Source organism: Falco cherrug, chromosome 14 (genome assembly GCF_023634085.1).
Source record: "Falco cherrug isolate bFalChe1 chromosome 14, bFalChe1.pri, whole genome shotgun sequence".
Classification (NCBI taxonomy): domain Eukaryota; kingdom Metazoa; phylum Chordata; class Aves; order Falconiformes; family Falconidae; genus Falco; species Falco cherrug.
Window position 1 is genome coordinate 20770348 of NC_073710.1, and position 17407 is coordinate 20787754.

At 41.5% G+C, this 17407-nt stretch overlaps 1 protein-coding gene across 2 annotated transcripts in view; it reads right to left on the reverse strand.

Moving 5' to 3' along the window:
- CA5A (carbonic anhydrase 5A) overlaps window positions 1-17407 on the reverse strand; it is a 26701-nt gene continuing 9294 nt past the window's right edge. For both annotated transcript variants that reach the window (XM_027802231.2, XM_055726996.1), the window contains exons 2-7: window positions 16296-16493; window positions 12195-12313; window positions 10328-10423; window positions 10093-10155; window positions 6679-6834; window positions 1-4795 (exon numbers count right to left, since the gene is read on the reverse strand). In XM_027802231.2, the coding sequence (XP_027658032.2) occupies window positions 4616-4795; window positions 6679-6834; window positions 10093-10155; window positions 10328-10423; window positions 12195-12313; window positions 16296-16493 (812 nt within the window). In that variant the 3' untranslated portion in view covers window positions 1-4615. The remainder of the gene's footprint in view (window positions 4796-6678; window positions 6835-10092; window positions 10156-10327; window positions 10424-12194; window positions 12314-16295; window positions 16494-17407) is intronic.

Consider the following 17407-nt stretch of genomic DNA (forward strand, 5'->3'; position numbering starts at 1 on the left):
CAGGTTTCTCTGTGTTTCTTTATTACATAGTTTGTACACTAAAGTAACAGTTTAAAATCCAGCAGCTAGAAGTTTCTTTACAGCAGGTAAAAACTGACGGTAAAGGCCTGTATCTTAGGAGAACAAACAGCATTCCCGGTTACATATGTTGTCCGCAAAGACAATTACTTGCGTAAATTATGATTATGCAGATAACATACATTAAAATACACAATGTAATAACTGCCAGGAATACAAGAGGCACAAAGGAAAAAACAAAGATGTGCCAAGAAATACAAGTTAAGACATTCCGAATTAAAGGCATGCAATTTTTAAAGCAAACGCTACTGACTATTAAGTTGAGCAGAAGAAGGGACCCTTCCTCAAAAGCAACCTGTGCAGGATTCCAGTACTCTAAAACCCAGTAGATTTTTGGGAGATCAAAGCAGTCTCCATTTCTAAAGCTTTCAAAGCCAAAAGATACACTCCTGTCAGAACTGCAGTAAAAATACCAACGCAAACCATTCTTGACAGAAGAGAACAAAAGAGCGGCCAGGTACACGTGGTGGCGCACACCTGAAGTGCACCAGTGCGGATGCTCGGGAATGTAGGAACACAGAGCAACCATCCAAACGGCAAATTAAGTCCTTCAACTACGAAGTCACCGAGAACGAGACTTCTGGTAAGACCAACACTGAACAGAAACATTGAAAGGCAACTGGAAGTCAGACCGACAGGGATGCAGACCTATGCCCAAAACCCTACTCCCTTTTCAGTAAGCTGTCCTCAAAATTATTTCTGTTACAGTCTTTAATTCCTAGCGCTTACTGCCACAGGAACGCCTCCCAGTACCCTGTTAAGTAACAGAAGTGACTGCTATGCAAGGACAAACACAAATGTGTCCTTTGACCCTTTTGGACTGTACCATAAAAACAAAGAGCCCAAAGATTCCTATGCAGGCACTTTAGAGTTCAACTTAGCTGTGCAAAATCATTACAGGTCTTAGCTCTAGTCCAACAATCAAATCAAACTGGTTTTCCCCTCATGCAACTGAGAGAATAAGACAAAAGAATTATATCCCATCTCCTGTTTTACACACTTGTGCAGGCATGCAGAATTATTTTTCTCACAGTTAGCTTTTGCAAGGCCAGTAAAGTCATTGTAAACTAAAAGTTAAAAAAACCCAACAAACAAACAAACAATCTTTCTGATAATTTTCAGACTGCTAATTTCAATGACAATCCACCCTGCAACTGAGATACTGTTGACCTTACCCAGAGATGCTAAAACACTAATGTGTAAATGCAAGACTCAAAAACCAGCAAAATAACTATAACAGAAAATCCCTGTAAAGCTTATATTTGTAGCACAGAGTTAAGTTTTTCTACGTCGACCCCATTTCCTGACATTTGAAACTATCAGTGCTGAAATTGAAATAATTAGGTTTATGTCAGTATACTTAGATGTGATTTTATGTAAATATATATGGAGCATAGCTTATTGATTGTATGACTGGCTAATATACCTATTCTCTAACAAAACTTCCACGACAATACTTTAACAAAGTAAATTTCTATGAGAATTTTAGAAAGATCACTGAAAATAGAGTAGTCAACTTTCTCTCTGATGGATGCATGGTGGTGAGCATCTTACAGAGATTTACACACCCAGGAAGAAAATCTGGTTCAGTGCAGCAAACCTAACCACTGAGATCTCAGTTGGGTGTGAGCATACTAGAGCGTTATGAAGCATCTGAAGATTAAACGTTTACACTATGGTAGTTCCCTGGGAGCAAAATACTTCTTTTTTTGTATTTGCATATGCTAGGGAAGCTCTATTAACTAGTGAAACAGGCTCAGTGGATCAGATGTACATAAAAATTTGGTGAAAATTACCAAGGCAACTAAAAAACTTTGAGCAATCGTATGAAGCTTTTTAAAACAACCTATTTATATACGATAGGGATACTGATGCAGGCTACCTATATCTAGCTTAGTGCTGCTGTGTCACCTGTATGTGACTTTTTTTTTTTAAATGTGTTTTAAATGTGAAGGCGACATTAAGATGTCTTTATATTACAGTTTTTCTTAACTGCTAATAATAAGCAGCAAAAAATCTCAAAGAAAGACAAGTTCTGAACCACTGCCATGTTTCTACGGGGTCCTCCTCAGAAAAGCATTTGCAATAACAGCACTGAACAAAACCCTCAACCTTAACAATGACTACAGCACCTACATTCAGGCAGAAAACAAAAGAATTCTTTTCCTATTGCCAGGATTGTAGATATCCCTTCCAAAATTATTTTGGAACCTAGCATTCTCTGGCAAAACCATGACTGATGTGATTCTGCGGACTAGGAACATAGTAAAAAGTCTGTCTGCCTCAAGCTGCACCAGGGGAGGTTTAGATTGGATGTTAAGACAAACTTCTTCACCAAAAGGGTTAACAAGCACTGGAATGGGCTGCCCAGGGAAGCGGTGGAGTCACCATCCCTGGAGATAATTAAAAGACATGTCAATGTGGCCCTTAGGGACATGGTTTAGTGGTGGACTTGGCAGTCCTGGGTTAACGGTTGGACTGAATGATCTTAAAGGTCTTCTCCAACCTAAACGACTCTGCGATTCTAAGATGATGCCAAAGACTGTATAGATTCAACTGGGATGCTATCGTTCAACCAAGTTGGTATAGATGGTATAGCTCTACAGAGGTCAAGCAAGATGGGTCAACTGAGCAGTAAGGGCTTGGGAGAGGTAATGAAACCGAAGATACATACTGCCATGTTGAACGTACTACACAGTAAAAGTAAGTATACTACACTGGAATAGAAAAGAGATTTTCTTACATCTACCATGTAGAGTCACTCTGAGGTGAAGTGGGCACGTTTCAGATTGCCCAGACAGAAAGGCACAACTGTTGCAACATTAACAACAGCCTGAGGTAGAGCTATTAAGGAAGAAAAGGCAGGACCTGGGCACTTAATTGGTTAAATAAGAACATAAAAAAACCTTAAAATCATCAAGGTCACACTAAAAAGTGTTAAAGTGCTTTTAAACTCAACACTTAGGCTTAAAAAAAACAGAAGTATCAATTATAAAGTTCTGAATTTAGCATCGACGAGCTAGTGTCCTGGCTTCACTTGTGCTGAGTCACACCAGCTTAGTGACTTCGCTTACTGGCAGGAGCAGACCAAGCAACATCTGTTCCACAGGATGACTCCTCAAATACAATCAATCAAGATCATGTCATGAGTCTACAGATAGACCTGCTCCTCATCAGAAAATCTGACCGTACGTGATTTTCATGTACAGGCACATCGTTAAAAACAGTAAAGCATAAAAAGCCAGTGAGAAAGGTGCTTGAGAGAAAATTATGGCTAGTAGTAGTATGCTTAGAGGTAGATAATACTTGTGGCAATTGGATCGTAACTCTAGGATAAGGCTCCACAGCTGGCAGCTTACACAACAATTTTGTCTGGTCCACAAATAAATTTCAGCCACCACTGAACTTTGGTACTATAAGGTGCTATAAATATAATCTGGTCCCCAGTTATCTTGAAGCTAGATAACTCTTTATAAGGGAAGTACACCTTAAGACAAGACTTTGAAGAGAGTGCACTGTTGCTAGATGAATTACTGAAGGAAAAAAAAATAACCTTCCAAGTATCTGAATGCTGCATTTTGTCCATACTCTCTTAGCACTGGATTAGGTTTCAGAAATTGTTTGGGGTTTGTTTTTTTTTTTCCCCCCCAAATCCCGTTGGGAAGGTCAGCTGGGGCATATCTAATTTTGCTTTCCTTTGATGTGATCAGTTTCCTGGGATCAGTTGGACATTTTTGCTTAATTTGCTGCTCTGCCAGTCTCGAGATACTGGTAAATTCTGTTCTGCTCTCTTCTCCTGGTACATTATTGACGCAGAAATGTAAAAGCTGCCAAAGCTAAAAACTTCTACATCTGTTATAAGGTTTTAGAAAAAGTCTGCTGACTTGTGGTGTAGATAGAATGGACATTCCGTGACATCCATATCAAACAGAGATCATACAGTCAATACAATGGAAAAAGGTTAGATTCTGTAATTCGTTTTTTCCTTCTCCTCTTGTCATCCTAAACACCAAGAAATAAGGAAGAAGATAAACTGTCTCTGTATATCAGACTAGAGAAGTTAGTTCTCAAACCTCTGAAACAATTCCACAAAAGGACCTGATCAGTATTAATGCTATTAACTTCTTCACACTTTCTGCTTGCTTACATGTTTTTAGTTTGGATTATTAATTCACGTAAGCTACTGAAAGAGCATTTGAAGAGACACAGAACAGTTCAGAAAAGAGATCGGGAAAGAGACCTCCTGCGCTTATTTTTCCTTTAACTCTCAAAATAATTCCTTACTGATCCTTGCTTTAAAGCAAGTCAGTTTGTTAAGGGTTAATATTATTTACTACTTTGAAAAAGCAGAACTAAACAACCCCACAGCTTCTCTAATATAAGTCAAATGGCACTTAGCAGAACCGAAACTGGCTGGCTATGAAACTGTACGGCATACACACACTGCAGGAAAAGGAAAAATAATTAAAAAATAACATCAGCCCAGGTATACGGATATGTCTGGATGAAATGTCCGGACTGATGTTTCATGGGCCATCTATGGCCTGATCTGCTCAGCACGGTCTTTGGGCTGTACTTCAGTATTTAAGAGATGCCTGATTTGGAAGGATGAACGGACGGTTCGGTTCATTAATGGCTGAAGAGGGCGGAAGTTGTCTACCATTCTCTTTTCTTCTTCGCCATCTGAAGTAAAGAGCAGCATCCGAAATGCTTCCAGCTGAGAACGAGAAACGTCCAGTTTTGTGACTTTACTAACTGGAGAATTACTTGAGTTCATGACAAAACACAATCATTCATGCTTGGAAAAAAAAAAAATCAAAGATACTATTACATTTGCATTCCATGAAATTTTAGCAGGAACTTCTGGCGCTTCTTTGTCACCTGCTGGTAAGGATTACACCATCCTCCGTATCAATGCAGAAGATGAATTGTCAATCATCTGCCATCTTCAGGCAAATTAAATCTCAAATGTGGCATGTCTGAGATAGAACTGATTCCCATTCAAATACTGGAACATATGCCATCTTTAAATAAACCTCGCCAACCTTCTTAATTCACGCCCTTCCTGGAGTTCTGTTATCTTCTACAGACATGCATATGCCAGCATCCAGAAATGGGGGAACCTCAACAAGCAACAACCTACATAGTTGTTTTCAGTTGTTTATAACTGGGGATTAAAATAAGGTATGCAGCAGATCAGCTTTTAATGCTCACAAGGGCGTTACAATGTTAAGTAAACAATAAGCCTTTCTATGCCATAAAAGGATGGGTGAAGAGCCAAGGGAGGGGGAAAAAAAAAAAAAAAAAAAAAGAGGAAAAGTTTACTAAACCATTAAAATCACATATATGGCTATTCTTCAGAATTAGCGTTTGTTTGGAGCATGACTTTCTAGATGGACTAGCTCCATGCAAAATTTGTATTAAAAAAAAATAATAATTAGTATTTTGCCTCATGTCATTGGACTCAAACTTCATTATTCATCAAAGCCAAAAAAACCAAGAGACAACGCACAGTTAACTTGCAGTGCCTCTTAAATAACAAAAATATGGTAGATTTTGGGGGGGTGTTCATTTTCACTTGCTTTGCAACAATCTCCCAGACTTGTTCTATGCTGTAACAGCCCTCAAAGTACTCCGCTTCCTTGAACAGACAAAAAAAAAAACCCCACAAAAACTTCCAAAAAACGCACAACTGTAGTACAATTCCAGTAAGTCTTCCTTCTGACAATTTTCTACTTGCCCCTACACATACTTCATACCAAGGAATAACAGTACATTGAAACATGAAGTACTAAAATTAAAAGCAGTAGAGGGCATATGGTAACAAGTCAGGGCTGGTCTCAGAACACACTATTGCCCACAAACTCCTCGACTTGAAATAACTTCTGCAATACAAACATTTGCTGAAACCTTTGTTTGTCCTTCCTAAAGGGGTATAAGGAAAAAGAATTCAAGGACAATATGGCCAAATATAGAGTAAACATGCCTACAAAGGCAAAGGAGAAAACCCAACGGGGACTCACCCTATCTCCCACCATCAGAATGGCACGGGAAGGACTCCGAGCCACCCGCCACCCCCTCCCTACCTCCAGAGTCCACCAAGGCAAGAACAGAGGATTAGCTCCGCAAGATTCCTCTGCAAATGCATGTAGCTATCAAGAATATGTGCAAAAGGTTAGAGTTTGGAATTTCACAAAACCTGCACTTTCTCCTCCCTCCCTACCACAAAAAGGACTGTATTCTGGTAAGGAGAGCAAAATTATCCAGCTTTTCAATAAGTAACTTTAGAAGTTTTCAAGGGCCAGCTTCCAGCATAAGGCACTGTTTATCACAGATCAAGATAAAACTATCACGAGAGCTGGAGAAGCACCTTTATTTACTTCCTGAAGACATCTTGCATCTTTCAACATTAGCTGTTGTTAAGTTAGGATTCCTCCCAAATACCTGGTGCGAAGCAGCCACTGATCTCTGTGTATTCACAGAGAATTACTGTACTGGTAAGCAACTACTTCTGGGCATCTTCCCCTCCGTGGCAGCAGGCAGTCCAACAGGTACGGTACGATGCTAGCATGAGATTTGAAACGTGAACATGAGATTTACCTGATTTTCATCAACCTCTATCGGCTTCTTTTTAATAATCCATGTGACTGATTCCGTAAGCGGGGGAGTAGTCAAAGAGCCTGCGTAGGTCCAATAATCGGGGCACGAAGGTATCAAACAAGAGGGATCAAAGACATCAAACTCGATAATAGTGTCCTAAACCCCAGAAAAAAAAATATATTTTGAGAAAAAAATTTACAAAGAATTTCACACTGAGATTAAATACTGTATATGATACATATACACACGCAAAATTAGGTGTTGTGAATATTAATAAGGATCTACATAATAATTTAAAACCCCATAAGCTTATCAACAGTCCTGGCTAACGGGGAGGTCCCGGGAGACTGCAGTTTAGTGATGCCCATCCACAAGGAGGATCTGGGAAACTACCGGCCTGTCAGCCTGACCCTGGTGCTGGGGAAGGTTATGGAGCAGCTCATCCCGAGTGCCATCACGCAGCAGTGCAGGACAACCAGGGGATCAGGCCCAGCCAGCCTGGGTTTGCAAAAGGCAGGTCCTGCTTGACAGACCTGATCTCCTTCTACAACAAGCTGAGCTGCCTAGTGGATGGGGGAGAGGCTGTGGCCGGCGCCTGGCTGGGCCTTAGTGAAGCCTTTGGCACCGTCTCCCACGGCATCTCCTGCAGAAACGCCGCTCACGGCCGGGCCGGGGGCTCTGCGCGGGGTCGGGAGCTGGCTGGGCGGCCGAGGCCGGAGCGTGGTGGGGAATGGAGTCACATCCCGCTGGCGCCGGGCACACGGGGTGTCCCCAGGGCTGTACCGGGCCAGCCCTGGTCAGGATCTTACCGACGATCCGCACGAGGGGATCGAGTGCCCCCCGGTCAGTCTGCAGATGACCCCAAGCTGGGGGGAGCGCTGGTGTCCCCGAGGGCAGGGGGCTCTGCGGAGGGGCCTGGGCAGGCTGGGCCCGTCGAGGCCGGTGGTGCGAGGTTCAACCCCGCTCGGTGCCGGGCCCCGCGCCTGGGGCGCACCAGCCCCCGCAGCGCGACAGGCTGGGGCAGGGGCTGTGAACTGCCGGGGGGGACAGGGCCTGGGGGGGCTGGCTGGTGGCTGCGAGCATGAGCCCCCAGTGTGCCCAGCTGGCCGAGGCGGCCAGCAGCATCTGGCTTGTGTCTGCAACAGGGTGGCCAGCGGGACCGGGGCAGTGCCTGTCCCCGTGCTCGGCACTGGTGCGGCCGCACCTCGAACGCTGGGTTCAGGTTTGGGCCCTCGCAGCCAGAGAGACCCTGAGGGGCTGGAGCGTGTCCGGAGCCGGGCAGGGGCTGGGGCACAACTCTTAGGAACGGCTGGGGGAACCGGGGGTGTTTAGTTTGCAGAAAAAGGAGGCTCAGGGGGACCTTCTCGCTCTCTACAACTACCTGAAAGGCGGCTTTAGGCAGGTGGGGTCAGTCTCTTCTCTCAGATAACAAGCAACAGGACAAAAGAAAATGGCCATAAATTGTGCCAGTGGAGGTTTAGACTGGATATTAGGAAAAATTTCTTAACTGGAAGGGTGGTCAGGCGCTAGAACAGGCCACCCAGGGGGATGGCAGAATCACCATCCCTGGAAGCTTTTACAAAATGCATAGATGTGGTGCTTTGGGACATGGTTTAGCCGTGAACTTGACAGTCCTGAGTTAATGGTTGGACTCCATGATCTTAAAGGTCTTTTCCAACCTAAATGATTGTATGATTCTTGTACAAAACTGCTAAGCTGGTTTTGAGGCACAAGAGGCAGCTAGTAAGTAGACAAAATTTAAATATCGTGGTTGTCTCCACAAGCCATTAGGAATTCAGTGCAGAAGAAACAAGGAGTGCAAAGGAATAACTGGCTATGTCTTTGTGGGAGCTCGAAGCAAACAGGAAAAAGAATAAGTGGTAGAGTAAGTTCAGGTAGTTCTGCCAGGTACACTTAAGAGACTGCAAACAATAACGCTTTTACATTTCACCACATGATTCTAGGCAGTGGGGAGAGGGAAGAGAACTAAAGTTCTATTTAAATCATACCAAGTATTCATGTCTCCAGAATGCACACTCCCACAAGTGAGATACCAGACAGTATGTAGGAGCTTCAGAGCCCATGATTTCCTACACAGACATTTTACTCCTGGGATATTTCCAGGATATACTGGCAATGCAGGAAAGGAAGATCCTGTGTTTCCTTAGATAGGCTTTACCAGTTCCCCACTGAGAATGAGAAATATTACAGTAAAGAATTTTTCAAAAATAGCTGGACTCTAGTTGGATTCTAGATTGGAGTTTTCACCCTTCACGTGAGAGGAAGGTGCAAGGACATCAGAATGGGTATTATCTGAACTCCCTCCTTCTCCTAACCAGGGTGATGCTCTTCAGGGTTCAGTGCTTAAGTCAGTGATAATGCTGGCAAGGCAACAAAGGTTTTCAAATGTTTTAAACCAAGTGCTAATGAGTTACTGGGTGACCGACACTGTTTGGAAATTATATCCCTTTCCAAGCAGCCCACAGGTAGCTTGACAGCTTGATGAGCCTCATGTTTGATACTACTATTTTTTTTTTCTTTCTTTAAGATCTCTACTTTTGTTTCTTTCATATTCACATGCTATAAAATGTTATATTCTCATAATGGATATATATTCACAGATTTTTGTAGGTCTTTTGGTACTGAACTGACTTGTCTGACATTTATCTGACAGAATTTTCACAGCATTGCCATAAATATTTTTTGATTTGGATAAAAAAGAATCCTTACTGTTACAAATAATGGCAGAGCAACTTCAACTGCATGCACTTACAAGCCAGCAAAATTCTTGATATGTATTTTTTGTGTGTACTTTCAAAAACGAATGGGCACCTGGAGGAGCACGAGCTGCTCCTGAGCTCTATCAGAGACGCAGCACTCCCTCCCCTGGCAGAAGTCAGAAATCAGCTATGAAGAAAGAGTCCCACCAGCACAAAATTTACAGCGTTTAAAAAAAGCAAGACAATAATCTCCTCCTCAAAGATCAGACAAAAATCAGAAAGCTTTAATTCCACAAGAAACAAACTACCACTTTTCACAGCACAGGAAGTTCCTTCAAGTTAAAAACCATATGATAACTATTCTAGTGGCACCTGCTTTCATAGAAGCAGAAGGGCAGGCTTCGGCAAGGGCCAGCAGTAAACATGTGCAAGCCTTTCTAAGTGGATACAATCTCCAGAGCATCACTTCTTAAACCAAGAGGTTTGGAAAGCTTAAAGTATACAATTCCTCCTTTAAAAAATAGCTTCCCCCGCTGCCCAGTATAATCAAAAATTCACCCAAGGTTTCGATCAGGCCCCCAACTGACATTTAAAGAAGAAAGCACTTATTAGTGTTTTGCTCTTCTCAAAGTATTCTTTATGTTGAATGACTGCGTTAGCTATGCCGAGTGATAACTGCTTAAAAAATACTTACCTTGTGTTTAACTGCCGGCAAGGCATCAACCAGTGTCTGCAGCCCTTCATGATGTGCTCCTAGCTGCAAAAGACAGGTAGGAGTTAGAGAATCAATAAAATGACATTCTACATGTCTACCTTAACGAGTATTTTTTGAAAACAACCACTATCTGGAGGTATTTTGTCCTAAATTGGTTTTAACGAAATGAAAATAAAAAGGCATCATTACAGCTCATTACATAAAGTGAAGTTACCTTTAAAAACACTCCAATAACAGCCAAGCCGTTACCCTCCATTACAGCTTCTTCAAAAGTTGGGTATGCAACAGCATTCCAGTGTACTAAATGTAACTGAAATACAAATGAACGAGAAATCAACGCATGCACAGAGCACAATGATAATCTCAGGAAACTTGAGGTTTGATCTTTGCTATATTCAGTCCTTGGCAATCTGAGACACTGCAGCAAGCTACCTCAGAAATCACCCAACACAAAAATGAGGACCAAAATGTTACTGGAAAATAATGGTACATCCCCTCCCCCCCCCCCCCCCCCCCCCCGTTTATTTTTAAGCAAAACAAAACAAAAAGACTCAAACTGCATTTCACACACAAAAGGGATTTTGTCTGTGACAGACTGATTGATTACAGGAATGCTAGTTAAAGGCACAAAAAAAAGTTTCATATACCTAAAACAGAAGGACTCTTCCACCTCTTAGCAGGAAGAACAGAGTATGCTGTTCTGCTAAATAACATTCTCCTGCACGTAACATAAGCTTCCTCTGCAGTGCTTACAGTCCAATACAAGCATTCCATTAAGGGTTTTTTTGTATGAAATAGATAGACAGCACCAGTCCCAAAACTTAGTCCTGCAGTCCTGCTGTTAGTAAGTATCTTGCCAAGCTGACAGGCACCATTATGAACACATTAACAGTAGATAAACACCTTCTCAAAAATAAGCAATAATCATTTTTCAAATTCTCCACCTTTGGCATATCACTGTGTTTATACCTGTTACACTTTCCTCTCTAAGCAACTTACTCTATATTTTTCCCCATTGGCTCCAAGCTTTTTATTGACCCTCTTTCTGCCTTAGCAGTCACTTAATCACAAAAGTTTTGCTGCTGTAAGAATTGCTGAAGAGTTGAAAACAGAAAATATAGTGATCATGATAACCACTATAATTACCATAGAACTCCGCTGTATGTTATTCTAATGAAACACAAAAAAATTTGTCGATAACTAGAATAAACTTTCCACCATTAGCTGAGGCTCTGGGCTCACATACAGAAGACAGTTACTATATACAAGGTAAGCAGGACCAGGCTTCTTGAGTTACGGGTATGGGTGTGAGCATTAAATTTTCTATTTTCTCTTTAAGTGTATTTTTAAAAAGAGTAGTTAGCATGCACTTTGTTTTCTCTGCATTTAATAACAACAAAGTGATTTTAAAGCAGCAAGGATTGGGAAATTTGGAGGTCCACTAGAGACAGCAGCTGACATGCAGCGCACGCACTGTACTCCCAAGAAAACAGACCATACATCTTGGGAATTTTTAGCTTACTGCAACTCAAAGGTAAAGCACTTAATTTTTTTAATTGAGATCTGAGCTTGTGCATTTACCTCAATATTGCTGTCCACCTGATCTGCATCAGATTAGCTGGGACCTGGGAGTTCACTAAGACCTGACTGTGCCCTCAGCCTGCTTTCTGCCTCATCCTTCTCCCCTTTCAAAGGAGGGAGGACAAGCAGAGCTGTGCCACTCCATCCAGACAGAGCTGGAATAGCAATGATACTTTGCTGCCTGCCAACGGCTTGTCCGGCAGCTACCCCTGAGGACATTCAGGGAGAAGAAAACACTTCTCCAGGGAAAAGAAAAAACTTTCAGGAATGGGGCCAACGTTCAGTTTTAAGACTGTGTTCTTCTCCAGAAAACACAGTGAACATGAGCTTAGTAATAAAACGGTAGATGAGCTGCAGCACCCACTGGGCCTGATCCTTAATACCAAGATGCAGTTCTTCAAATTGGGAGTTTTCTGGCACGTGGTATAGTCACAGACAGCCTGAGACCTAGCCTCCAGTCCCCACAGGTTATTCGCATTGTTCAGCATTCGATCTCATACCTCTGCTGGGTAAAATTTACTGTCAACTGTGTGCTCTGAACCCCACTCGTTTATAGCTCCCCAATGGAAGTGGAACTGCTTTAGCCTGTACTGGTTTTCCAAGGGACCTCCAACGATTGCTAAAAAACAAAGCAAGACACACATATTAATAAACATGATTTACAATTGTCCAGACAAGTAACACAGCAAGGTGCTCCTTGAAGTAAATTTCCCCAGGAAAAAAAAATCAGGTAGAACAACTATCTTAACTGAAACAGTCCCTTTATTGCTTCACTACTTTTAGACTTCACTTTGCTATGACAAAATTCTTCGAGCAAACACATCGCTGTTTTTCCCTGCAGTCTGGATCAACTATGTCAGACAAAAGATTAGCTAAACAGTCTCCTTACTCATCTCCCCTCAAGCAATTTGTTTTTCTAATTCACATCAAGTTTGCCAGAATCATGGTGATTACATGTTAGGTTCTCCACTCTTCTTTTTGAGCAAGCACAAGAACTGCTGTACCATAAGCAACATGTATGAAGACAAAGCAATGAATACATCTATTTAAACGACATCCCAGCGAAGTCTCAATATCTATGAAAAATGTTGAACTTTCCCATTACAAGACTTCAAGAATCCAATTTTGGCAGAAAAATCGGTACATTTTGTCAGATGTTCAACTCTGCTTTTTTTTCCCCAACTTACAGAAATCCAAACATACTATTGTGCCTCAGTGCAGCTTTCAGATTGCATAACCAATGTTAAACAATTTCCTACCCAGTCAGAAATATGTTCACATTGTGCCTACTGTAAACTGTTCAAGCGATACTTCATAAAGTATCTAAACATACAGTCTGCCTATGGTCAAGACTGTGAGTTTCTGGAAACTTCAATGCACTTTTTAGTGAGTCAAGGCAAACATTCAGCCTGCTCTCCTGATTTCCGAAGGCCTCTCATTATTTTGCAAATACATGAATGAAAAAGTCTACGTCTAGTTTTCTGTGTACTGTTGGGTTTTACGTATTTCCTCCTAAATAAACCAGGAACATCCTGCAAAGTCTTCCTGCTAGTTACTAAATCACCGCATCTGGTAAATGAGAGACCATAATTACTTCCAAAGGGCTAACAACAAATATGTAGCTGTAGAGACTCATATGTTGATTTTTACTGAACTGTATGTACATCATGGTTCAATTTTATAGCAAACCACTGGATAAAGTACATAATCCCAACACTACTTCGTAAAAGTTAATCACTTTAATGCTAAGGAGAAAACAATGAGGGGCATTAAGAGCTTTTCTTGTCTTATTTTTTTTTCTCAAAGCCAGCAGTCAGCCAGCCAGCAGTTTTGAAATTCTAACTAGATAGGCCTGCTTGTGATAAAAGAATAAGCTAAAACAAGCTATGTAAATTGATATTTATTTCATCCGCTGCTGCTGACCTCTTAACATAAATGCAATACTGACCATCACTAAAAAAAAATCACAATAAGGAAAAGCAACTTTCAGGGATGGGATAAAGATGTGGCCCATGCTGCCAAGTCTTTCAGAACTGAAGTTTCTGCACTCTAACACTATCCGTTCCTGATCATGTGATGATGCAAACCCACAAGTGACCACATTCATGTTAACAATCACATTCACTTGAATGTTTGCCTCATGAGTAAAGTTAGGCACAGGAACATATATGCAGAAAACTGTTCCTATAGCGGATGCCAGAAAGTGACAGGAAGCAAACAGGAACTTACAGTCCCTTTACAAGCATTCTGTCCATTTCGTTTCCTCTCAGTTTACCACTCTTGATAATTTCAAAACAAAACAGAAGTTTAAAGGAGCTCTAACAACAACCAGGGAAATAATCACATCAGCTTTTTATTATAGCCCTGGTCCTGTTTCAGTCTCGTTTCCTTGCAGCAGATGGCTTTCACGCACATAGACAGGACCACAAACTGTACGTACCTTCCCCACACCCTCCTTCTTCAGCCTCCTCCTCTGCTCGTAAGCAAACACCCCATAGCAGCACTACCTTCATCTTTTGCCCAAGTCTTGGTTTGCCTCATCTCAGAAGTTGGGCATTTTTGTCTATCCTGGGTGCATGTTTCATTTTGCTTTTTTCATCTTCTGTTTCAGTTTTCTTGCTTTGTTTATTTGTTTATTCATAAGCTTTCTTCTCTGGATTTCTATTACTACTAGACAGAAGCTGGCAGAAAGAAAAATCAGAAAAAGAAAGAGTAAAGAGAAAGGTGGAAGGAGAGAAATAGGCACTTGAAAACCTGGCCATTTATACAGCAATATCTCGTGATCTGTCATTTCTCTGCCATTTTGGAGTCCTGTCACTGATTGATTAATGCCATCCTCTGCTAGCTGTCATCACCCTTCAATTAATTTGAGGAAGATGATGATGATGAAAAGGCAGCCATCCAGAAAGAGGCAGCAAGAATGCTCACACTTACACATTTACCCAAATGTTCAGCCTTACATATGAAGCGAGTAAGATCTTTTAGAGTTGTCGTGTGCTCTGAAAGGCCAGCACCCTCCTAATAATATTTGACAGTCCTGATGATTCCATGCTTGCTTCTAAAAACCGTCCCTGTGTATTTAGCTACTGGGTACTTCTTAACCTCCTGCAAGAATTTGTTATCCATCAAACTGCAAACCATTAAGCTTTTCAGGAATGCATCCTCAACAGATAGTGGGGTACAGCTGCATAAATTAAAAGAATGTTAAATTAAAAGCAAAATTTATCTAAAGTTAGTAAGTTAAAATCACTGATGAGCTAACAAGCAATGTCTCCATCTTCAGTCTGTCCTCTAACCCCACCTCACTAACACAATTGCAGTTTGTACTGTAAAAACAGAAGGGGACTACTCAGTCTCTTCATTACATACAACAGTGCTCAAACGAATGAGGGCAAGAATATAGTCTGGTCAGAAACTAATAGTCTGGGTGACCAGCTATAAACAATAAAAACGAAAAAAAACCTCAAAGCCCAAACAACACACAAGCCTCTGAAAGCTCTGTGCATTCCACCACTACCATTTTTACTGCATTGTTTTATCAGCTTCTTTTGAAACATCAACCCAAAATACTGACATCACGGAGATGAAGCATTTGTTTATTAACATGCTGAAAGCTTCCTTCCCAAGAGCATTACTAAATCCCTTACGAAGTTCTAGCATCTCTCATGGTAAGCAGTCACCTTAAACATAAATTAATCAAACAGGTTCAAACTCGCCCAGGGTCCCTCAATTTTTCCCTTCAGGACAACCTGAGTAATCAACACGAATCACGTGCTTCACAATATCCCTGACCAACTGCTACCAGTTCACCTCCCTTTACAAAATATCTTCTTTATGCATACCAGGAATATCCTTTGGTAACGTCAACTTTTGAAAAGAACAATGGACAGAAAATCTGGAACTTGGTAGCAATATCTTGATTTTAAGTCACTTGATCCTATTAAGCATTTCAAAAAGATTTAGCTGCTCAAGTCAGAGTGCTTATTCACATTGAATTGCTGGAATGCATAATGTGATTTCACCTGCATTTACTCCTGCTTATACTGAACAACAGGAACACAGGCAACTGCTCCTTATGGTAGCAGCTCAGTATTATTTAATTCTCCAAAAGCTTATTGAGATAAGTAGGTATGCTTTCCAACTGAAAGTCATTTTGCTGTTGATTATTTCAAATGCATTAAATATATCTGCTGACACTGCAAAAGCGCTAAGTGGCAGATTATTAAAGTGTAATGATGGCATCTCATTTAAAATCAAGTAGATACACATGTATGACTGAAGATTGACTCAAGTAGACAAAGCTGTGCTATTACAAGACTAATCAAAAGGCAGGGCATTAAGGCTTATGCAATAAGAGTAAGTTTCAACTTACAACAGAGGATTTGTGCACAGTATCTGTGGTAATAAATACGTAGTAAAAATGAGGCTTAGACAGAACTTCTGCACTGCAATTCCCATCACTGTAAATCCATATTTAGCTAAAGCGTTCTTTTAACGTACATTCATTTTCAACATTTATCCTGCAGTTGTACATCATACAAATATTTCTCCTGTCTAAGCATTAATAAGACATTAAATAGATTTTTCCGAGTTTTGCTTACTTGATCTATCAGTAGAATCATCAAACTCAACCAGGAATGAATATCCATTGTTCCAGATGTGAAGACACGTCGCTGGGTCATAGCTGATTTTCAGAGGCTTCAGAAAGGGGTCATAAACACTGTCTCTCCACTGAATATTGATAGGAGACTGCCGGGTGCCTCCAGGAATTGTAAGCGGACTCTGCCAAAGTGGATGCACTGGAAAATAATGAAGAGAGTCAGGCTCTAATGCATGATACGGAACTTCCAAGTTAATACTTCAGAACCCTTTTGCAAGAGAAGGTGCTTTGGCATATTGGCTCCAAAGGCTAATTCAAGTCAGCTGATGCACAGGAAAGCAAAAAAAAAAAAAAAACCCACCAAAACCCAACCCAAACCAAAAAACCAACATTCCAGTTGCATGACTCAAAGCCACACAGGGAAGTGCAGTAATTTGACTTACAACTGTGTCGATACCATTCTGCCTCTACAAAAAGCGCGTTAAAAAAAAATCTGTCCACTTATTTCCCAGTGTCATTGTTTAACCCCAGCTCCAACTAAGTACCACACAGCCGCTCACTCACCCCCAACCCCTCGGCCCCCCCCAGTGGCATGGGGGAGAGGATCATTAGAGTAAAACAAGAGAACGAGTGGGTTGAGATAAAGACAGTTTAATAGGTAAAGCAAAAGCCACGCACACAACCAAAGCCAAACAAGGAATTCATTCACTACCTGCCATCGGCAAGCAAGTGCGCAGCCACTGCCAGGACAGCAGGGCTCCACCACACAAGTTATTTGGCAAGACAAATGCCATAACACCAAACGTCCCCTCCTCCTTCTTGTTACCCCAGCTTATATATATATACACAGCATATATATATATACACACACATGGTATGGAATGGTCATACAGTATGGAATATCCCTTTGATCCCTTTGGCAGTATCAGGTCAGCTGTCCTGGCCGTGTCCCCTCCCAACGTCCTGCGCCTCTCCAGCCCTCTCGCTGGCTGGGCCTGAGAAACTGAAAACTCCTTGAACAACCAAACCCATCAGCGCCCTACCAACATCATTCTCACCCCAAATCCAAAACACAGCCCTGCACCAGCTCCTGAGAACACCACTAACCATCCC